Source organism: Artemia sp. Qi Xiang Cuo, chromosome 7 (assembly GCF_049724085.1).
Source record: "Artemia sp. Qi Xiang Cuo chromosome 7, ASM4972408v1, whole genome shotgun sequence".
In the NCBI taxonomy this organism is placed as follows: domain Eukaryota; kingdom Metazoa; phylum Arthropoda; class Branchiopoda; order Anostraca; family Artemiidae; genus Artemia; species Artemia sp. Qi Xiang Cuo.
Window position 1 is genome coordinate 34,655,216 of NC_142800.1, and position 25,193 is coordinate 34,680,408.

Here is a 25,193-nt window from a genome sequence, read left to right on the forward strand (position 1 = left end):
ATCCTAAAGAGCTGACAACCTGCAAAAACACCCAGCCTACATGCATCAATTGCAAAGGCCCACATGAATCTACAAATAAATCATTATGCCCTGCATACAAGAAAAGAGCTCTAACACTCCAAATATCAACAGAAAAGGCCATCCCATACCTCTTCGCAGCGATGGAAGCAAATGCTATCAAGAACCAGAAGAAAAACCCTGTAACAACACGACTTAACACCTATATGTTAACTATTGCACATGCAACTAGCGCGCCTTACGAAATAAGCTATTCAAGGCTCCTCTGCTTAAAACATACACAGACAGACCCACTCCTTCAGCCAATCTTGTTTTCTCGGGAGATGAGGCCAGCCTGGCCCTCCCTCCCAAGAAGAAACAAAGCAGAAACACTACCAGGAATCAATCCCTTACCAACAAACAGGATGCACTACCTAAAATACAATCCCCAAATATATGCTTATTCATTCTAAACTGTAATGCAGTTCAGGCCATGAACATACATCAACTACAGAAAACAAAAATTATTGCAGAATTGGCAAAAATCTACATCCCAGATGATATGCTCATTCAAGCAAAAAGATCTTGCTTTACTGTTAACAAAGCTGAACATTGATACACAGTCATATGAAGAATAAATCAACAACACAACATTTATCAATACTCCAATGGAATGTAAGATCACTCACAGAAAATAAGCTAAATGAACTAATATCATTTATGAATAATAATTCCATTAATATTGCTTGCCTCCAGGAAACTCATTTAACCCAAAAATCAACAAATTAAGTCTCTGGGATATACTATCCTGAGAAAGGATAGATCTTCAGAGAGAAAAGGAGGTGGTGTAGCTTTATTAGTTAATAATAATATAAAATTTTGTGGCATCAATTTTCCAGATTTTGAAAATGATGTTGATGTAATTGGTATAAGCGTTTGGCTAAATAATTTAAAAACCTACATAATAAGCTTTTATAACCCTAATGGCCAAACTACAGATGCCAAGGATTTCTTTAATTATATAAATATTTCTAATATGTTAAAAAATATCATTATTTGTGGTGATTTCAATGCCCACAGCCTTTTGTGGGGGAATAAACCAGCAAATAAAGCTGGTAAATTTATTGAGGATATGACTTCAAATAATAATGAATTAGCTGTTGCTACCCCTCCAAACCTGAATACATATTTTAACCCCAAAAGTGGCAAATTCTCCACAATTGACATACAAATTGTGTCTTTATATTTTTTGAACAAAATTTACATAAATAAAATAGATAGTCTATGTACAGACCACTTTGCTATAGTTTGCTCCCTAAATGAACCTGCTGAAGCTTCATCTCATACCACCAAATATATCAACGCTAAAGCAAATTGGTCTATGTTCCAAAATAAGATAAATGATGAAATTACAAGTTTCACCCAAAGTTCATGCATTTCTAACACAACAGTTGACACACATGCTGAAGCCTTGACATCTTTACTAATAAATACAGTTAATCATGTTATCCCCAGGACAACACCTAAGAAAACATTCCCTAAACAAATTCCTAAAGCATGGTGGACAAATGAGTGCCTAAATAAATGGAGGATAAAAAAGGCAGCTAGGACAGAATTCATAAAAAAACCAACACCCACTACATATTTAAAAAAATTACAAGCAGAATCTAATCTAAAAAGGACTATAATAGATGCTAAATATAAATACTGGAATAATTTTGCAAATAATCTCCAGAGAAACGCATGATCCAATTATACATAAAGTCATAAGCCACATATGTGGGAAAAAGACTTCTCCCAACCCACTCCTGTATGAGCTTATACATAATAATACCCATTATGATAATGATATTGAAAAGGCTAACCTATTTGCAACTCTTTTTGTTAATAAGCTAACATCAAATAATCAAAGCAAACTGTCCACAATTCCTATGAACCCTAGTTACCAACCACGCCCAGGATCCGAGTACATAACTAATCCATTTTCAATCCAGGAATTGAATAATGCAATACATCATATTAAGTCCAAAACTAGCAGTAGCTATGACAATATACACCCTACATGGATAAAGAATCTCACACCTTCATACAAACAAGAACTGCTAAATTGTTATAATCACGCTTGGGCATCTTCTAGGTTCCCCAATATATGGAAATGTTCGTCCCTCCTACCAATCCTAAAGAAAAATAAACCAAAAGATAACCCTGTGTCTTATAGGCCCATAATGATTACACCTGTGATGGGGAAAATAATGGAGAAAATGATTTATCACAGACTCCTCTGGTTTGTTGAGAAAAATAACATGATCCCACACACTCAAACTGGATTCAGGAAATACCACTCCTCAACAGATGCTTTCATTTTGCTAACAAATGCAATAAATGAATCTTTCTCAAAAAATAATATCCTAGTGGCAGCTTTCCTAGATTTTGAAGGAGCTTATGACAATATGAACCACCAAATCCTTTTAAATAAACTTGCGAACCTTGGAGTACCTCCTAAGCTAGTATCCTTTATTCAATCCTTCATAGAAGTGCGAAGTTTCATTGTTTGTGTTGGTTCAGCCTCTTCACCCCAAAAGACAATTTCCAAAGGCCTACCTCAGGGAGCAGTCCTCAGTTGCCTCCTTTTTGGCCTATATCTGTGGGACATGAACCTACCCCACACGAATCTACAATATGCTGATGATCTGGTGCTATGGTCATCTGTCAACACCTTTCAGATAGCACAGTCAAATCTGCAAAAGTCACTTTTCCAGTTTGAAAAATTCTCTCAATATTCAGATTTACCCATTACACCCACCAAGTCAAAAATAATCCAATTTCACCGGAAGCGAAACCATGTTAATGCAAAACTAACTCTAAATAAAACAACTATTCCAGAAGATAATAATATTAATTACCTAGGTCTCATGCTTGACCAAAAACTTAATTTCCACCTCCACATTTCAAACACAATAAAAAAATGTTATAGAAAAGCAAATATACTAAACAGACTTCTTTCCACGCCCTGGGGTTGTAAGGAGAAAACCTTACTCCAGTTTTATAAATCACATATAAGACCCCATATTGACTATGGGCTAATTGTCTATGGTGAATGTGCAAAGACCCAGATGCAAAAAATTGAAACAACACAAAATGATATAATACGTCTCATATTTGGTCTTAGGAAACCCACAAGCACCAAGTTTCTGCTTATGGAGAGTGGATTAACAACAATAAGGGAGAGACGTAGCTTACTCTTGACAAAACATCTTACAAAAATTGAATCAAATAGCTCACTCACATTACATAATTGGTTAAGAAATCCAGCCATGTATAGAGGTATTGCAAATGAGTATGCCAATATTCAAAAGAAGTTCCCTGTACCAGCAAAGTCTATTGCACCTACTTTCCCCTAATCCCCTCCATGGAATTGGTCATTTCCCATAATAAATACTGAATTTTCAAAATGGAATAAAGATTTAACCCCCATTGCTTTTGTCCAGAAAAAATTTGCAGAACTTAATACAATTACCTATAAAAATCACTTCCAAATATTTGTTGATGGGTCAAAAATGGATGAGAAGGTTGCAAGTGGTGTTTACCTTCCTCACCTGAAAATTGCAATGGGAGAGAGATTATTTAATAATTTATCTATAATGTCTGCTGAGTTAAATGCCATAATCATGGCATTAGAACACCTTAAGCAAAACCAACCTTTGATTGAAAATTCGAATAATATTATCATCTATTCCGACTCTTTATCAAGCTTTGAGTTGCTGGCCTCAGTTCCTCAATATAAGTTGGACATTGACACTTATCATTGTCTCAGTATTATTGATAATCTTGCTTCAAGTGGCATAAAAACTTACTTTCAGTACATTCCTAGCCACTCTGGCATAAGTGGTAATCATCAGGTTGATGAAATAGCAAAAAATGCTATAAATATTGACCAGCCAAGTGGGAGACCAATCCCAATTAGAGATATTTACCGATGGAGGCTATCAGATATTAATTTTAATAAGATTAATCCTATCCTTTCCCCCTTTCCCAATAAGTATCTTTCTAAAATTTATCATAGAATTCGTTCTGGAACAAATGGACTAAATTTCCTTGCATTCTCATATAAGCTTTCTAATTCAAGTGGTTCAATTCCCCTGTCCCCTCTTTGCAGGCATTGTAATATGAATAATGAAACAATTGACCATTGCCTATTTGAATGTAATATGCTGACGTCTGCACAACATACCTTGCTTTGTAAACTGTTAAAATACTTCAAACACCACAAAATCCCACTATCAGCCAAGAGCCTAGCCAACTGTACCTGCACACAGAGCATAGAAATCGACATCTATCATCTTATATTTGAACTCCTAGAGTCGAAAGATCTGCTGAAAGATATCTGAATATATCTAATAAATATGAGGCAATCAAGCCAGTAGCTCTGTAGCCCACAGAGTGAAGCAAAAGGAAAAGGGCTAAATAGTTATACTGAAAAGCCCGCCTGCTGTTAAATAGAAGAAGAAGAAGTCAAAGAAAGAAAGGAGTTTTGCAGAAAAGCTGTGTTGTGGCTCAATTTTAGTTATAGCCGCTAGCAAATGTTTCTGTTTTATATTCTATACTTTTAGCTGTGATTTTTTGTCTAACGCTTGTCGCCAGTTTCTACCGAGTATAACTCAAGCGAATTTATTTCAATCGGCCTTGTCTTCTCACTTTTTTTGTTCTCGAAAACGTCATTTTTTCTCCGGGCTAATTCTAAATGTTCAGAAAACGACAAGATAGAGAAGTTGTTAAATGATTTTAACCCCTTGACCAACCAGTTGACTGAGTGTTTAAGGAGATTGACGTCTTTTGTTTAACTTTAAAACCACTATAGGTCAAAATAGACATTTCGTTGCTACAGCCGTTCTGACTTTGTTGCACCCAAAGATCCTTAATTGCTAACAAAGATAAACGACTCGCATCTTTTTAGCATAACTTATGAAAATGCCGAAGTGAAAATGAATCTCTATGATTGGTTCTTTACTTTTCGAATAAGATAGGTAGCGGTATTGATAATCGATATAAAATTTCGCTCTGTTGACATTCTAATGACGATTTTTTTATGCTATATCTTAAAATTGAACTAGTACTAAATTTAATTTATTGGTAGCGTTAATTACAAATATGGAAATACTTGCAGAACTCATGCAGGTAACAGACCGCGAGGTAGCAGAACAAAGAAGGACGAATTTCACAGATTTCTTGGCACTTTTTTCACAGGCTTTGAAAATTCATAGCGGCAACCCTGTATATTGGCTAGTTTTCAAGAGGGACACTAATGGTCTGTTTACACATTGCGGAAATCCATGCGGAAATCCGTCCGTATCTGTTCGAACTGTGGCTAAAATAACGCTGCGTTTTAAGGCAAAGATTTCAAATTATTGCAACAGCACGACCTTTGTTCTTACCCTCTTCTGAAAGTTGTTGAACAATAGAGAGCCAAATGATACCGTTTTTCTTAGTTTTCTTATAGCCTGGGTACACAGGATAGTAGAAGCTGGGTGTAGCCTTGAATCAAGGTTATAAGATCGTGTAGTTTTTGATAATCCATACTCATGATTTTATTCATTTAAAAATCTTGCCAAGATTCCGTCCTGATTTGACCAAAACGTTGCGGAAAGCTAAAGATTTTTTCTAGCACAAAAACGGACGGAATTTCCGCACGGATTGCTAAATCCGCATGAATTTCCGCAATGTGTAAACGAACCATAAAAGTTTCCATTTTTGACTGATTTGGACACTTTTGTCCTTAAAAGTTTTGGTAACCCTGCTTTAGAGGAAACAGAAACAGAAGAAAAGCACCTGAGAAAGGGACCAAAAAATTTACTAAACAAAACAATGTGGGCTGAAGCTCGTAAGCATGAGAAAAAAATTAGAGGAATGATGGTAGATCACAGAAAAAGAGCAGAAAGAAGAAGAGAGTATTATGAAAAAATTGTAAGTAGGCCCTTGTGAAGCATGGACCAAGCCTTGGCCAATTTAGTAGCCTACTTGTCTCTTCCCTTAAACTAAGCTTAACATATCCTAGTAGGCCTGGTAAATATTTACCAAATCATATTATTGAGTTAAAAATAAATTGAATATACCACTCAATGCCTTTTTTATGCTCTTTATGAATATAGGCTAATAGGCCTAATTATTTTTGTTGGAAATGAATTTTAGCCCCCATCCCTAAAGGCCTATATACCAACTCAGGGTATATATTTGCACATTAGGGGTGGGGGAAAGTTTAAACTGGTCAATATCTACCAAATCATTATTGAGTTAGGAATAAAGTGAATACACCATTTGATGCCTTTTTTATGCTGATTACAAATATAATAAGCATTTCTGGTAAAATTCTACTTTAGCTACTTTTGACTATCTTGGAAAGGGGTTAGGTTAAGAAAATGAAACTTTCAGGGATAGGTCTACAGGCTAAAGTATGTCCTGGGAAGATATTTTGAAGTACCCACCTGCACTCCTTCTCCCTCTAGACGGTCCTGACCTTTGATGACCTTTAAAAATATGTGAGTTATATAAGTGAAACCTTGCAAAATAGATCTTCTGCTTAAATGAAGTACAACAAAATTATTTTCAGCTTCACAACTTTGCTAATCCCAGTTTATAAGGTTTTAAAGATATGCAAATAAATTTCCTTAATTTTGAAAATAAACTATTTATATATCTTAAAATTATTATCAAATATTTGAAATTGCATTTTCAGAGCTAAAGCCAGAGAAAAAGAAACTGATAACTGAAAATTAAGGTAAAATGTTGTTCTGTCAAAATTTCAATGGGCATAGACCTGTCATGTAGGCAAATTTCAGGACCCTTGAGAGAGAGAAGGAGTGGAGGTAGGTACTTCAAAATACCTTCCCGGGACATACTTTAGCCTGTAGACCCATCCCTGAAAGTCTCATTTTCTTAACCTAACCCCTTCCCAAGATAGCCAAAAGTAGCTAAAGTAGAATTTTACCGCATTTCTATCAGAAATGAATTTCAGCCCCCCCCCTATATAGGCTATAACCTAACCCTGACTGGACATCTATCGGGGGGGGGGCAGAAATCCATTTTCAATAGAAATGCTTAATATATTTGAAATCAGCATAAAAAAAGGCATCAAATGGTGTATTCACTTTAGTCCTAACTCAATAATATGATTTGGTAGATATTGACCTTTAAACTTACCTCTCTTTTACATCAGAAATAAAATTACCCCCACTCCACTAATGTGCAAATAGGGTAAGACACCCAGTAGTCGGCCACCTGCCTATTCTCGGACAGAATCTTTTATACTATTTTAATAACCAATTTACAATGAGCCGTTTGTATGTCCGCGTTTAGGCAGAATTGTCACTTGTTAGTAAATTCAAAAATAGGAGGCACTGTACAAGTGAAACTATTTGAATTAGTAACCTACTTGTTCAGAAATTCTTCAGAAATTTTTTGATACAAAAATTAAGTTTCTAGGTGGTATAATACAGTAATTAGAGTAGTTTAAATGTCAAAAAGTTTTCAAAGTGATTAAAGTGTCCAACTACTGGGTGTCTTACCCTATATACCCTGAATTGGTATATATAGCCTAGGGGTGGGGGTTAAAATTTGTTTCCAACAAAAATGATTATTATATTTGCAAAGAGCATAAAAAAGGGCATTGAGTGGTGTATTCACTTTAGGCTTAGTTGTAACTCAATAGGCCTAATATGATTTGATAAATATTTACAGTAGGCCTAAGCATAGTTAAATCTAATTAAGAGTGGCTGCCTTATAATTGATAAAACTCTAGTTCAGGGCCTTGTGATAGCTTAGCAGCCTGAGTAGCTGAATGGGTAGGCCTAGGCTAGTAAAAGGCTGCATAGAGCTTTTTGATACCTCTAGGGTGGCAACTCATCACTGAAAACTTGATTAGACTGAATAACTTATTTGCTTTAGTAGCTTACTTCCAACAGTGATTCTGAAATTTGAGCTTGTCATCAATGATTGTGCCAAAATCACCCAACAATATCATAGCTGTTGTGGGGTTTATTTTGACCATGATGTAGAGCTTTGAATTTGTTCAGGCTAAATTCAAATTCTATATTGATGCTCATACAAAGAGGCTTATAAGCTCTTCTTTTAGAGAAGAGCAATTTTTGTTAGAAGTTGCTAATCCTAAGAGTTTATCTTTAGGACCCCATAAAGGGCTCAAAACAGAATTTATCCCAGAAAATATTACTGAATTTGGAAAGCTTATAGCCTAAAAAAAAAATCATTAAATGATTGTCTCACCTTAATTTGCAATGCTAAGGATGGTGAAGTTTTGGGTGAATTTGTAGTTGGCTATATAATTTAGCTAGAATAAAAGGGAAAATGTCATTTGATGCCTTTTTAATGCTCATTCATAATTTAGTAATCACTTCTGGGGCTAATTGCATCTTGAGCCCTTAAAGGAACCCAAAGGTATTTCAGTAATCACTTCTGTGGCTAATTGCATCTTGATCCCTTAAAGGGACCCAAAGGTATTTCATTTTTGTAACCACACAAAGAAGTTATCACCATTAGTAAAGGTATTGAAAAATGGTTAAAAACATACCACTAGTTTATAAATAAGTTGTTCAAGAGTATTATATTCCAAAAATACTTGGTTATAACAATTCAAACCTCATTGATTAGGCAACTCAAATATAAGCTGTTTTCCTACTGTTTCAATTTAACTGTGTGATTCTCAAATGCCATTGACAAAAATAACACTGAATTTTGTGATTCAAAACTTTGCTGTCAACAATTCAGGGTATATTCCAATTCAGGGTATATATGTACACATTAGGGGGGGACTGGGAGTGGGGGTAACATCATTTGGTAATTTTTTTATGTGCTTTTGTAATTTATATAAAATACCTTCAGGGCTCAAGATGCAGTTAGCCCCAGAAGTGATTACTGAATTATGAATGAGCATAACAAAGGCATCAAATGAAGTATTTTCACTTTTATCCTAGTTAAATTATATAACCAACTATAAATTTACCAAATTTTGTCATTATATTAGGGCCCAGTGACATGCTGTAAGAGAAGTCTGCTGGAGAGATGCAATTTAAGCCCACAAGGTAACAATGACCATAAGATATGTATGACTTGTAATGAGCCTATATGGAAGGTATAAAATACCTTTAAGGGCTAAAGATGCAGTTAGTCCCAGAAGCTATTATTGAATTATGAAAGAGCCTAAAAAAGGCATCAAATGGCATTTTCACTTTTATCCTAGCTAAATTATATAGGCAACTACAAATTTATCAAAAATTTCACCATCCTTAGCATTGCAAATTAAGGTGAGATAATCATTTAATATTTTTTTTTTGCTATAATCTGAAAGTGAAAGTTGTTTTCACTTTCATCCTAGCTAAATTATATAACCAACTACAAATTTACCAAATTTTGTCATTTTATTAGTGCCCAGTGACATGCTGTAAGAGAAGTCTGCTGGAGAGATGCAATTTAAGCACACCAGGTAGCAATGCCCCATAAGATATGTATGGCTTGTAATGAGCATATATGGAAGGTATAAATGCCTTTAAGGGCTCAAGATGCAGTTTGCCCCAGAAGCAATTATTGAATTGTGAAAGAGCATAAAAAAGGCATCAAATGGTGTTTTCACTTTCATCCTAGCTAAATTATATAACCAACTACAAATTTACCAAATTTTGTCATTGTATTAGGGCCCAGTGACATGCTGTAAGAGAAGTTTGCTGGAGAGATGCAATTTAAGCCCACCAGGTAACAATGACCATAAGATAGGTATGGCATGTTATGAGCATTAATCAGTGGATTAAAGCTGACACCACTGCACAACAGCAACTTCAGATAGAGTATTTGAGATGGTTGAATATGACAAGTAGCACCAGCCTCCCAGCAAAACACTCTTACAATGAAGTGGGCATCAATGGTTAATTAAATGGGATAGGTAGTCTCACTCATATTTCCATTACTTGCAATCCTATTCCCAGCCAAGTTTCAACTTAAAAGATAGCTCAATTTTCAGATTGAAAACTATTCTAGTCATTGACAGCATACTCAGAGAACAAATGTGCCACATTTGTGTATTAACCATATGTTTTGATCAGCTTAATGTGAGTGGCCTCTTGTATGTGTAGCATCCTGCTGAGCTTGCTTGCTTAATAATTGCTTGGGTGTTTTAGTGTTGCTTTGCATTTCTTGTGTGCTTATATTGTTTTGTTTATAGGTGCTTGGGTCTTATTAAAGAATTAAATGGGCTTGAGTGCTACAAATTCTGCATTGTGTTGGAAGTTGGCAATTGAACAAATCCCCCCAGCGATCAATTGGGAATCAGAAAATCTTGATGAAGAATGATTGAAGTTTATGGAACACACAAGACTTATTTTTTTTTGGCCCCATCTCTGGTAAATCAGAAAAGATTCAATGTGCCTATTTACTCATATGGATAGGTGAAAAAGGAAGAGACATTTTCAAAACCTTCAAAATCAAAGTGGAGAATAAAAATAAAATCTGGCCTTGCCTTTTGAAATTTTGTGAATATGCTGCTCCAAAGAAGAACAAAGTGTTTGCTAGATATATCTTTTAGAAATGTAACTAACATGAAGGAAAGTCACTTGAAAAATGCATCACAGAACTGAAGTTGTTAGTCAAGCCATGCAAATACCATGATCCAAAAGAGATGACCAGAGATAAAATTGTCTGTGGCATCAGAAACCCAAGAATACAAGAGAGACTTTTAGCTGAAGGCAACAGCTTAACACTGGAGAGAGCAGTGGAAGTTTGTAGGATCTATGAAATTGTAATATTCTTACCTTTCTGTTCTAGGTTACCTGGGTTTCTCTTTAAAATAAATAAACATAGAGACTTTCTACATGGTGTCAGATCCTCTAAAAAAACAACATGGAAACAAACGTCCCCTACCCTGCAATGGATTGGACAAGTGATAACCTTAAACAGGCGTGGACAAGATTTAACAACCATGCAAAGCTGATGTTCCAAGGACCCCTTAGCGGAAAGACAGAAAAAGTGCAATGCGCCTTCCTGCTGATCTGGCTTGGAAATAAAGGGCGAGACATTTTTAATACCTTTACAATTGCAGCTGATGAACAGGACAAAATTCTACCGTACATGGACAAGTTCAGTGAAAATTTCCTCCCTCAGTGCAATCCAGTGTTTCAAAGATATCTCTTTCATAAACGTGATCAACGAGATGGTGAACCAGTGGATACTGATCTGAATCTTTTGGCTCGTGAATGTGCATATTCCACAACAGCCATGAGAGATGAAATGGTAAGAGACCGACTTGTATGAGGCATCTCTTCAGCAAAAGTCAGAGAGAAACTCCTCCAAGCAGGTTCCAATCTAACTCTGTCACAAGCAATTACTATAGTGCGAACACATATAGAAACCCAGGTGCAGCTCAGGACAATGTCACAGCCTGATATTTGTGGCAGCCAAGCTTATCAAGAAACATGCATAAAGCATGAAGTGGATTTTTTCAGGAGGGCAAAGAAATCAAACCATGCCCCATCTGTAAGACAATGCTATTTCTGTAGAGGGGATTATTCACCTTCCCACAAATGCCCTGCGAAAGGAAAAATATGCAGTAACTGTGAAAAACCAAACCATTTTGCAAGGATTTGCAAAAGCAGCAAAAAGGTGGTGAACGTAATAAATCAACGACATCAAACAAACAAGAATCAACCAGACAGCAATGATGAGCTCTTCATTGACACCATAAACATGAACAAAGGGGATGATCAACCATATGTGAAGCTCATAATCAACGAACACATCAGTATTACTTTCAAAATTGACACGGGTGCACAGGCCAACATCATACCTGAAACATTTTTTAATACCCTTAAACCAAGGCCCAAAGTCAATAAGACACTACAAATTCTTACTAATTTCGGAGGACAGAACATCCCAACGCTTGGAGTTTGCAGCCTTAACTGCGCAGGAGATGCCCTAACCCTTGAAACAACTATAGAGAAATGTTGCATGTTTGAAACAACCCAGGCAAAGCTAACAACGTTTGATGAAGGTAGCATAAAAAAAGATGTTGATTCCATTCATAAAATCAATTGCCGCCCAAGCAGAAAAAACGACAAGTTCAAGACCACTAGCCCAAGATCTAGAGAATGCTACGTCTGTGGTGGCAGCTACAGCCCAAATCATGCATGTCCTGCAAAAGGAAAAACATGTACAAAGTGCCGCGAGCCTAACCATTTTGCATGCGTCTGCAGAAGCAACAAGGTCGTAAATGTAGTTTCAGGCACCAACAACACACTTGAAAACTCTGATGATGAGGACGAGATATTTCTGCATGAATTCTTGGAAACAAATAACAAGGAGGAAGTCATAGTTTCCCTCAAAATTAACGCCCAGTTGCCAGTGAGCTTCAAAGTTGACACAGGAGCGCAAGCAAATATCCTTCCTATCAAGTATTTTGACATGCTCTTGCCAAAGCCAGAAATAACTAAGGCTAAGCAGAAGCTCACCAGTTACTGTGGTGGCAGGATTCCAGTTCAAGGAACATGTACTTTGAGCTGAACCTATGAACAATCAAGGCCTTCCAACCAGCAGTTCTACATTGTAGGAGCAGACTCTGTTCCCATAATCGGTTTCAGATCAAGCTTGGATCTGAATCTTATTAAACTGATCATGAATGTCAACTCTGCTGCAAGCACTGAAGTACCAATCTGCAACTTTGTTTCAGAGGTTATTAAAGAATTTAATGATGTCTTTGAAGGGCTAGGAAATCTGGATGGCAAGTGCCATATTTATTTGAAGGATGGAGCCATCCCTAAGGTTCATGCTGTAAGGAAAATTCCATCAGCTCTTTGCAACAAGCTTAAAGCAGAGCTTGATAAAATGGAGAAAGACGGTATCATTGAGAAGGTGACTCTCCCTACTGAATGGGTCAACTCCATGGTGGCCATTCAAAAGAAAGATAGCACTCTCCATCTCTGTATTGACCCTGTGGATCTCAACAAATCTATCAGAAGACCCCACTACCCTATTCCAATACTAGAAGACTCTACATCCAACTTGCATGGAGCAAAGTAGTTCACAAAGCTAGACGCACGTTCAGGATACTGGTCATTGTCACTAGATAAGGAATCCTCAGACCTAACTACATTCAACACTATCTTTGGAAGATACTGTTTCAAACGTATGCTGTTTGGCATTACATCAGCGCAGGACAAATTCCAGAGGCGCATTGAGCAAGTGTTTGAAGGTCTCACTGGCTTTATAGTCATCATAGACGATCTGCTAGTTTTCGGTTCAACCCTGGAAGAGCATAATCAGCATCTTGTTGCTGTCTTAAAGAGGGCTCGAGCAAAAGGGGTACGGTTCAACCACAGTAAATGTAAATTTGGGGTACAAGAGGTAGCATACTTTGGCCAAATGATTGGCGAAAAAGGAATGCGCCCTGATCCAGAGAAGCTACATGCAATTAATGCAATGCTGAAGCCAGCAAACAAAGAAGAGCTGACCACCCTCTTAGGAATGCTAAATTAATTTGACAGATACATCCCTAATCTATCAACAAAATGCAAGGACCTTCGTGAAATCTGCAAAGAAAAAGACTTTGTTTGGGAAACAAAGCACGATTTTGCCTTAAAGGAAATAAAGGGCTCAATTGTGTTGCACCTTCACTTCTTTGATCACTGAAGTACCTCAATCGACCTGACAGTCGATGCCTCACCACATGGACTAGGAGCATACATCTCAACAAATGGACAGGCAATAGCATATGCTTCACAAGCCCTTACGTCTACCGAGCAAAGATACTCACAGCTAGAAAAAGAACTATGCAATTGTATTTGGCTGCCAATACTTCCATAGCATATGCTTCACAAGCCCTTACGTCTACCGAGCAAAGATACTCACAGCTAGAAAAAGAACTATGCAATTGTATTTGGCTGCCAATACTTCCATCATTACATTTATGGAAGGCAAGTCAATGTTTTCACTGATCATTGCCCTCTTGAAACCATCTTACAACAGCCTTTGCACAAGGCTCTAGCAAGACTACAAAGGATGATGCTCCAGATTCAGCCATACAACTTGAGTTTCACTTACCAACCTGGCGCTGAAATACCAGTTGCTGATGCTTTATCAAGGCTCCACCTGTCAGAAATTGACAAGGCAAGCCAGAGAGAACTCGAAGCGTATCTACACCAAGTTGTCAAGTTACTTCCGGTGAGTGATTCAAAACTGCAAAAAAACCGCAAACAGTCTAAAGAAGACCCCCAGCTAGCTGCACTCAGAGAAATTATAGAAACTGGCTGGCCAGTTTGCCGCAAGCTATGTCCTAGTCACGTACTGCCATTTTGGGGAGTCCGACACGAAATAAGCATCAATGACGAAATCATATTCAAGAGACAGGATAGTGATACCAGCATGTCTGAGAATCAACATGTTATAACAGCTACATGCATCACATCTAGGAGTGGAGAAAAATAAACAGAGAGCTAGGATGCTCATCTACTGGCCTCGACTGAACACAGACATAGAAAATATGATTGTCAGCTGCTACACATGCCAAAAAAACAGCAGGAGTCTGCAAAAAGAGCCACTTATCTGCTCACCAGTTTCAGTTCTCCCCTGGTAACAAGTTGCCTGTGACATATTCACCTGGCATGGAGCCAGCTACATCCTAGTGGTGGACTACCATGGCCGCTTCTTTGAAACTGATCTGTTGTGTGAATTAACATCTGCAGAAGTCATTTTGAAACTGAAGTCGCATTTTGCCCGTCATGGTATACCCCAGGTCATGATGTCCGATAATGGTAGACAATTTGTGTCCCAAGAATTCAAGAGGTTTGCCAGAGACTGGGGATTTGAGTTAAAAAACTTCAAGTCCAATATACCCCCAGTCAAATGGATTAGTGGAAAAGACTATCCAGACTTGCAAGAGCATCATGACCAAGGCAAGTGAAAATGGATCGGACCCATACCTCGGAATTCTGGAATACCGTAACACCCCAATAGACGGTTTAGCTGCCCCCTCACAAATGCTCATGAGCCGCCAGCTCTACTCAAAACTGCCATGCACAGAAAAGCACTTAGAAAAGAGAGTGATACAGACTTCTGAATTCTTGGCAAGCAGAGAGATGGCTCAACACAGACAGAAATCCTACTATGACCGGCAATCCTAGCGCCTCCATGCCTAGAGGTAGAAGGAGCTCATCCCTTGGAAACAGCTGAAGGGGGATGTAGCATTATGTGATACCTTGCTTATGCTTGCTTGCTTTGCTTATAGTGTTCTTTATTATAGGTGCCTGGGTTTTAAATAAAGATTTATCTACCAAACACTACAGGTCTTATTAAGGAATTAAATTGGCTTGAGTGCTATAAATTCTACAGTATGCTGCTGTCTTTAATGTCTTGTAAAGAATGGGTTATTTTGTGGAGTATTATGCTTAAAGGCCAGCATGACATCAATATGGTGGCCTCTGAAAACAAGTATAGGTAGCTGTAGGTACTCCATCCAGTCTCTTGTAAAGAAGATCATGCATGCAAGCTATGCACTTTGTGGCTTGTCTCTGAACTCCCTCAATTAGGCTAGTATTGTTCCTATAGGAAGGGGAGACAAGACATGCACTGAAATTTAATACAGGCCTGACTATAGCCTTAGGAAGACTTTTCAGAAGTGGCTAGTTATAGTCTGTTTAAGTAAACCAGGGCTTGAATTTGCTCTTGAGACTGCTTGTTGCCAGAGGCCTTGGAACTTTAGTAGTTCATCTATTAGCACTCCTAGATCTCTTTGATTAGGACTTGCCTTGATTAGGAGTTTGACATTGAATTGGTATAAGACATTTTGTACTGGCAACAAGGGCTGTGACTACCAAAGTGAAGTATACTACACTTGAGTATGTTGAACTCAAGGTGCCAATCTTGTGCCCATGTTTGGATTTCAAGAAGGGCACACTGCAGGCTTTGTTGATTAGCAGCTCCAAACAGCTTGGAGCCATCATCATAGGAATTGATACTCTACATTGACATATATTAAGTAGAAAAAAAAAACTTTCCACAAAATAAGTTTTTCAAGGAAAAGTAAAGACCTCCATTAAATAAAAAATGAGCGAAAATAGAATCAAATAATCTACCAAGCATAAAACTACCACACATCAGCATCAATAACTAAATGAAACCCAAAACAAACATAAATTACAATAAATAACTGAGTCAAACTAAAAAAAAGCAGAAATTAACATGATTAGGGCTCACAACCTCTTTGTCTTCTCAAAGCCAAAACATAATTTGTACTTTGCTGGAAAAAAAAAACAAATGCATGTGCCTTGTCAGTTTAATATGCATATGCTCATATCTATTCTTTAAAATCTTAATAATTTTGATTTATTAAAGTTATAAAAGTGAAAACATTTAATCTCTTTTTAGTAAAGTGCAAATTATGTTTGACCTTGAGAAGACATAGGGGTTGTGAGCCCTAACCATGTTAATTAATGCTCATTTTGAGAATTTTTGATCGTTTCCTTTTCTTATAATAAGAAAACGTTTTTATATATAGCCTACAATGGTATTGGATCCTATTTAAGGGTGACTAGGATGTAGTGGCAAAAACAGCCACTATTATATTGGAAGGAGTATTGAATGGGGAATTTATTTATTTATTTATTAATACCAAAATACAGTAAGCTTTAACAAGCTTGTTGCACTAAACTTTTTCTATATAAATTTGCTCTATAAGTAGCCTTTGCCATTAAGACTTTGTGATTGATAGGCCTCCTTCTTCTCTGCAAAGTGAGCAACTGCATTTTAACCCTTTGGCAAAGTGATCCCTTTTGGCTCCTGGAATACTAAGTAAAATAAAAACTATTTTTTGCCAGTATTTTTTTTTCAGCTACTACAATTGGATATAAACACAATTTAAGGTGGGACTGCATTGTCCCCTGTCTGCCTGTAATTCACTTAAAGGTGATAAGATGGCTGATTAGCAACAGGCATAATTATACTGAGCCCACTAATTTATTAGCCCCAATAGAATAGATAAAATAAAAGAACAATCATACAATCAAAAAAAATATCACAAACACTAGAAAAGCCAAAACTAATGTATTTCTTCCTTCTAGTCAAACTCTGGCAGGGCTCATACACACTAAAAAATCACAAATACTATTTTATTAGCATTTTATCCAGGAAGTCAATTATCTCCCCAGCAATGGACCTTCTGTTATTTGTGGAAAGACCTGATTAAAGTACCTTTAAGTTTTGAGTGCTTTCTTTAATACCTTTTGGATGTGGAAATCCAGTCTTATGAATTTGAAGACAATATGTTGTTCATGATTGCAGACTACGATTTGCAGTATTTGATTTCCTCCAAGCAAATTTATTTTTCAGGATGAAGATCTACATTTTAACTGGTAACACATAACTATATCAGCATAACTATAACTAACTATATGCATATAGTTATGCATAAGCATAACTATATGCTTTTTTAAAGGGTATTTCAAATAATGGTTTCTTTAATTCCACTCTACAAGTTGTTTTTTGGTTCCAAAGAGATGCTAGACCTTTTGCTGCTGATTGTTGTAATTCTATTGACTGAGATGCCAGCATATTGATAATCTCGTTTTTTTTTATCCTTATATGGATTGGAATGTGTTAAAACTTGATTTCTGTGCTTGTGTTTGTATTTCTAAAATTAGCTACCTTATTATCCAAAAAACATTTAACAGAATCAATAACAATGTAAATATGTTTTGTTATTTCAGTCCTTGAAAATTCCTTGTGAGGAGGCCAAAGCAAAAGCTTTGCAAAGCATAAAATAAACCAGGAGTGTCTTTTGAAGCATCAGCCTCAAGCATCTTAATGCTTGAACTATCTTAAATATGCTACTGAAATACAGCAGTAGTATATTTTATTATCCAAAGTTATTGTGGGCAGCTTTCTTGTGTTTTTTTCTATTACTATTATTATATTTTTTTTACAATCTCGAAAGTTGATTTGGAGTCACTGAAGAGAATCACCTATTTTTTTTTGTTTTTTTTTTCAAGGCCATTAAAATTACTCCTTTCAGCTTACTTTCAAAATGTATTCTTAGACTTATTTTGTAAGGCTGAAATCAGAGGGAAATAGAGAAGCAGCAATGAATTTTCATTCAATGTTCTTTCCATATATAATAATTGCTACTATCAAATCCTCCCCTCATCTCTCCTAGTTTGGCCAGATATAGCTCCAAGCTATATGCAAAATTTTGCTAGTTTTGCGGGTTTGCTTTTCTTAGTGGTAATTTCTCATCAATGCTTGGCTCATAATTAAATAATAAAAAAAACAACAAGTCATTTCAACTGAAAGTAAGGAGCAACATTAAAACTTAAAATAAACAGAATTATCCTGTATATGAGGGTGGCTGCCCCTTCCTCAACCCTTGTTCTTTTTCCTAAAGTCTTAAACAAATAAATTTCATTCAAACTCGATGGCCCTTGTGTTTGAGCAGTCTTTATTAAAGAATTGTGGCAAAAAGTCAAACTTTAGCTTAAAGAGGGTTGAGGAAGGGGTAGTCTCCCTTACATACTGAATAATTTCTGTTTGTTTTAAGTTTTAATGTTGCGTCTTACTTTCAGTTGAAAAAAAAACTATTTTATTTAATGTCTTGCCATTTTTCATATTGTGCCAAGAAATCCCCTTCCCTCCTCCCCTGTGTAAAATTTATCCTGGAAAATTTTCCCCCTTGAAAATTATCCTCCCCATGGAAAATATCCCCCCCTAAAAAAAATATTATGTGTATTTCCTGATAACAAATTTTATTTGTGAACAATGAGTAAATTGCACAACTTACAGCCCTTTCCCCAGGGACTAGGGGGTTATGTCATCCCCAAAGGCATAGTTATTGGACCTTTCAAATATGCGGAATCAAATGGCCATCTCAGAATTTTGATCAGCTGACTTTGGGGGGAAAGGGGGTGCAAGAGAGGGGCTTGTTGCCCTTCAATCTTTTTAGCCACTACCAGTTCCACTTAAAAACGCCACTAGAACTTTTGATTTCTGATCAAATGAGTATTCTTTCGATCTTTTAGGATCACTCGTTCAATGCAGCCACCCCTGAAAAAACATTTGGGATCTATCTTTTGGCCAAAAAAGTGCAAAATTCCATATTTTAGTAGATAGGAGCTTGAAACCTCTGCAGTAGGATTCTCTGATATGCTGAATCTGATTGTTTTATTTTGACTCTTTAAGATCGCTTGACTTTTTGTGGGTGTTTCCCCCTCTTTTTGAAAGTCAGTCAAACTTTAACAGGCAAATTTTATAACTTTGAATGAGTCACATAAAACTTAATAAACTTATAGATCAGCATAAAAAGCCAATTCTTTTGATGTACCAATGGTCATCAAAATTCGGTTTTTCAGAGTTTTGGTCACTATTGAGCCGAGTTGTTCCTTACTTACAGTTTATTACCATGAACTGTTTGATGTTACGTAAAGCCAGTTTGAAAAACAATCCAACACGTTTTTAGCTCCTCTAAATCAACAATGTTTGACATCAACATGGTTCCATGGATTCTTTTATTTTCTTAAGATAATTGACATTAAAGGGCTGGGCGCACGTAGCTGATTTCGGGAACCGATTTCGGAAGCTCAGTGGACAAACGATAGCGGTAAGAAAAATTTGTTGAAAGAAAAATTTATTGCAAGAGATTTTCAAAACAAAAAATCATGGACACAAATAGTCAACTGGAGTTAATTAACAGTTGCATGATTGATCTCAGCTTAGTTCTAAGTTTAGTTCTCAGCTCAGTAGCGAGGTCTTTCACCATAGACATCTCGTGGTTGACTATTTATTTGTATCCCTATTTTTTTGTGATGATCATGATGAAAATCGGCGCTGATTTTGTAAATCGGCGCCGAAAACTAGAAAATTTTTCAAACTCAAATCGATGCTGATTTCTTTTAAAATCGGCGGTGATTTGGAAATCAGTTCCCGAAATTAGCTACTTGTGCCCAGCCCTTAAGTCTGGAATCAAATTTGTATTTTATTTTGCCTATAAGTTTCTGCTAATGAAGACAGCCACTTGCATTGATTTCAGTGCTGGAAGTACAAACTTATTTTTGTCTCCTGATGGGATTGTTGCATTATATATAATGAAGTTTCTAGCATAGGATATTGTAAAGCTCAATTATTTGTTATTCAGTTCAAGTCCTGCATCTAAATGCTCTTAGAGAACTTGTGTCTCAGAGCTGTATCTCTGATGCCATTGATTAAGAGTATAGATTAATAAGTTGTTTAAAATTTTCTAGAAGATATTTTGTTTTCTCAGTAAAAGAGAAAGAAGACTTATTCATATTTTTTATCTTTCCAATTCTAATTTTAGAAAGCAGATCCAACACAATTTCTCCAAGTCCACGGAAGAAAATGTAAAATACATATTGATCCCACAATAGCAGCTGCTGCTGATAGTCCTGCAACTATGTAAGTATTGGAATTAAAATCTAATCTTCACAATTTCTAAAATTTTAATTTTATCAAAGATATCTAAAAGATTCATTGATTGACAGATTAAGATGTTTTGTTAGGTAGGGGTTTTATGTAAGTTTAATTTAAGAAGAGCTAGTAAACCATGAGTTTGTGCAAGTTTAAACATCAAAATGAGTATCTAAAATAATATGCCCCAGGTTGAAATTAAAGTAATGAAATAGATAAAGAGTGTTAGCAATTCAAAAATAGCTATAGGCGTTATCCTTGTTGTTGTGGGCTTTTTTTTATCTGCAGTACAAATATTTACTTGTGAATTAGACAAACAAATGTGTTTAGTGTTTTTACATACATGTTCAACCTTTTAAAGCTAGACTCATTGGACAAATCAGCATGTAATTGAAAATTTTTTGGCCAAATTGGCAGCACAAAGTGAAAAATAAATAGTTTGAAAGGCTATTCTAGACCCTTTTGGGGTTCACCAATTTTCTTTTCACAATTTAAACATGTCAGAAAAATCATTTAACTTCTATGTTTTTTTTTGCCAAAGATAGGGATATTCAATTTTAATGAAACTTGTATCATTAGAAATTGTGAATTTTGTTTTTTCAGTTAAACGTAAATCATTTCTTAAACCACACTGCTTTCCCATTGATAAATTAAACAAATGACAATATAGAAAAAATGGTTATGATATTTTGAATAAGACAGTGAAAAAAAAAGCAACAGACAAAACTTTTAATAATAAGAAAGGTCAGAATATTTCGACTTCGGAAAATAAAATTTTATATAAAAAACCTAGCTTAATCAAACAGAACATGTAAATAACAGGAAAAAAAAACAACACACACACACAAAAACCAAAAACAAAAAACTCGTATATGAATAATATCCAACGTGCTAATTGTTCCTCAGCGTATTGCAATGATTAACAACATTAAAACTAGCATATTTTGCATGTTTAAAATCAGCATGAGTTATAGATTTTGTTGTTGCATCAATTGTCTATTGACAAGGATTGCTCTTTACTTCAGTTAGTTACAAAAACCTAGGCCCTGTTAAATATGGAGGAGACTACTACTCCTTCATTCATTCCTTTTTTACATTTAAGTTTAATATTCGTATAACAATGCTTTGAGTTCAGATTTCAGAGTTTTTATTCCACAATACATACACAATCACAACACTCCTAATCCCCCTCGAAAGGCTCCATGGCCAGGGATACAAGGGGGAATGAGAAAAAAAAAATACAATATATCTAAACAACCATAAAAAAGAAATCAATCGCCAAACAACATATAAAATTAAAAAGAGACCATAACTGAGGTCTGTGAGTCATAGCTCAGAGAAGACCACCATATAAAAAAACTAAACATTCAGGGGACATCAACTCAAAAAAAAAAAAAAAAAAAAAAAAAAAAAAAAAAAAAAACTATTCTGTTTGATTCTTAACTAAATGTTCCTTAAGAATCCTCTTGAAAGTGCCAAACGAGTGGCATTTCTGTACTGAAGAAGGCAGGGAGTTCCAAACCTGATGACAAGCGATGAGGGGATTGAAATCTGACCGCACAGTGGGAGTAGGAGGAATGCAGATATTATGTGACGAACGAAGGTTATATGGAGCTGAATCAGAAATAAACTGAGGAGTTTTTTGAAGAGATTTTGGAAGATTGCCATGAAGCTGAGGAAAAACAGAAGACTCACAAGAAAGAATGTAGATAGACTGTATATATAAAAGGGGTGTTGGGTAAGAAGTGTTGTTATCAATACCCTGACGCCATGTTTTTTTATAAATGGCATAAAACTACCGCAGTGTACACGGAAAAGTAGAAATCCATACTATGGGACAATAAGAGAAATATGACTGGACAAGGCAGAAAAAAAGAAGCTTCAGAATAGATCCAGGAAATGTGTGTTTGAGTTTTCGAATGATACCCAAACTCCGTGAGATCTTAACCCTAATCATGGCTTTATGGTGTCTAAACGAAAGGTTCTCCATCAAGCAGGATACCAAGAAACCGGACCAACCGATTCTTTGGTCTACACAAGGAGCCTTGTAACGCCTGAAGCTGTGTTAGTTGAGGGAAAGCTATACCAATTCGAGAAAAAATAAGAAAATGTGACTTGGCAACATTCAAGGCCAAGTAATTTGCATCAAACCATGAAACTACTCTCTCGATTATTGCCACCAGGTTAGACCTGATATCACATTCCATCATCCCTAAAGTCCTAAAAATACTTTCGTTAGCAAAAACAATGAGGCAATCTTCATTAGAAGTAGCATTGGGACACGAAGGAACATCCGGATGGCACAGATTGCAGCATACCAGAGGAATGGTATTCTTGACTGCTGAAATCAGATCATTGACGTAAATCAGAAATAAAACGGGGCCAAGAACAGATCCCTGGGGGACGCCATAATCTACTTCAGAAGGGCTCTGGAAAAGCTGATCAATTGAAATAAGTCTACCAGAAAGATATGATTCAAACCAAGAGAAAACATTTGATCTTATACCAATATGCGATAATTTCCAAAGAAGAATCTGATGAGTCAAAGAATCAAAAGCTTTACGAACATCCACAAATAAAGCTGCCGGGATAAGACCAAAATCTATTGCCGAATGAATGAAATTCAAGAGAGATGCGCAAGCATGCTCTGTAGAGTGATTCGCTCGGAATCTGAACTGGAAATCATGGAAAAATTTTTTGACATCCAGAAAACTAAGAAGCCTGGATAGCATAGCCTTCTCAAAAATTTTGCTGAAAACAGATAGAAGAAAAATTGGCTCATAATTAACACAACCACTCTGGGAGCAAGCATTATACAGCACTATTACCTTGGCTTGCATGAGCGATTCAACGAATATTCCTTTCTTGAAAGACAGATTGACAAGCTCAGTCAAAGGTGACAGAATAGGAGGCACAACGGCAAGGATAACCCTTATAGTAATTCCATCTGGCCCTGAAGACGATGAACCTTTAAGTGCATTTACGATCCGAGCCACCTCAAACTCAGAAACAGGGTTCAAGACCATTGACTTTAAACATGGGGGTCCAAGATGGGCTCTGAAATCGCAACGAGGGGTTGTAGAGTTCACAGAGGAAGCAGTCGTCTTTCCTATATTATGGTAGCAAAATAAGACGTAAGCTCTAGCTGAACATTTTCTTCTCCTTGGACAATTTTACCATCGACTATCAGCGTTGTTGGAACTGAGGCTGGAGGTGGATTAGGTCTAAGTAAAGGATGAATAACTTTCCATGTCTTCCCAACATCCTTTCCACTCTCAGAAAATTTCCATTGATAATACTTAGACTTGGCTTTCTAACAGAGAGGATGAAATATACTCCTTTAAGCATTGAACTGCTAATGATAAGAAGCAGATGACGAATCCTTGTATAGCTTCCACAGATAATTTTTCCTTTTCCAGCTTTTATGGAGACCTGGAGTCATCCACGGATTCAGCAGTACTATCTTTTTCGAGGTAAGAGGCGCTGGATTGTGGTGGCAAACTTGTAGTATACCTTCTTTTACTAAATCATAAGAGAAATCAAAAGAGCGGTTAAAATCCGATTCCGAATCCAAACTATCCAATGGCTGATCACTCACATGAGATTTAAGTAGACTGATTTCACTGACACCAAAACGGTAAAATGGGAGATTAGATGGCGAAGCTTTACGCTGCGATTGATCAGTAGTCCTATATCGTGAAATAGCAGGGAAATGATCAGAAATATCACTAACCATCACCAAATTATCTAAGACATCTAGTGACGAAAAAATATTATCATTAAGTGATGCATGCATCTCAGTAACTCGGGTTGGTATAAAACTGAAGGTAGAGTTCCCGCAGAAAGCATCATTGACAAAAAATCTGCAGCCGAAGCAGAATTTTGATCCAGCAGGTTAAGGTTGAAATCCCCCATAAGGATTAGTTCGCAAGGATGCTTTTGGACTAAGTCCAAAACCTCTTCCAGAATTTTCATAAACGAAGGAGTAGATCCACTAGGGGATCTGTAAACCAAACCGACAACTAAATCCTTACAACCTGACTTAATCTCAATAAAAAGGGATTCAAAGATTCCTTCCTCATTTCTACTCAAATCACTTCGGAAATTATATAAAAGATGATCGGCAATATGCAGGACAAGGTCACCTTTCGCTATCTGCTTCTGGTTCATCCTATCCATCCTACGTCATTGGGTGTCTAGATGCATATCCTTTTTTAAATCCAGGAAAGTTTTACATAATCCAACAACATCCGGAGTTCCACCACTGACGATTTGTTTCAACTCATCAAAAGAGGAGCAAAGTCCCTGAATGTTTAGGTGAAGTACAGAGAAAATACCATCTTTTTTAGAAGAGGCAGAACCATTTAACAGCGAAACATAATTACTTTCAATAACCGATTTAGGATCATTATAATTCCTATTTCTACTTCCAACTGAATTATTATTTATACTTTCTATATCTAAAGGATTATTTTGTAACTCAACAAAACGTTCCCCCAAAGAGTTGACATCACCCTGGTCACCAAAAGAATTAATCATTTTACTTACGGTGGATGGTAGATCCGCTCCGCGACCAAAATCACCATACCAAAGGTTAACGACATCACAGCAGAGCTATGGCATCTATGCAGAAGTAACACTGAACTCATTTTTGTGCACACATGAAACTGAAAAACAAAAGTAAAGCCAAAACAACTGAATCCAAAGTAATGAGCAATGGAGAGACAAAAAAAAGAAATAAA

The 25,193-nt window shown here is 36.4% G+C and overlaps 1 protein-coding gene across 2 annotated transcripts in view; it reads left to right on the plus strand.

The window, feature by feature from the left end:
* The first annotated feature begins 5,824 nt into the window (after positions 1 to 5,824).
* Positions 5,825 to 25,193, plus strand: part of LOC148950199 (CLK4-associating serine/arginine rich protein-like) — a 93,010-nt gene continuing 73,641 nt past the window's right edge. For both annotated transcript variants that reach the window (XM_089092215.1, XM_089092216.1), the window contains exons 1-2: positions 5,825 to 5,958; positions 20,342 to 20,439. In XM_089092215.1, coding sequence (XP_088948341.1) covers positions 5,860 to 5,958; positions 20,342 to 20,439 — 197 coding nt within the window. In that variant the 5' untranslated portion in view covers positions 5,825 to 5,859. The remainder of the gene's footprint in view (positions 5,959 to 20,341; positions 20,440 to 25,193) is intronic.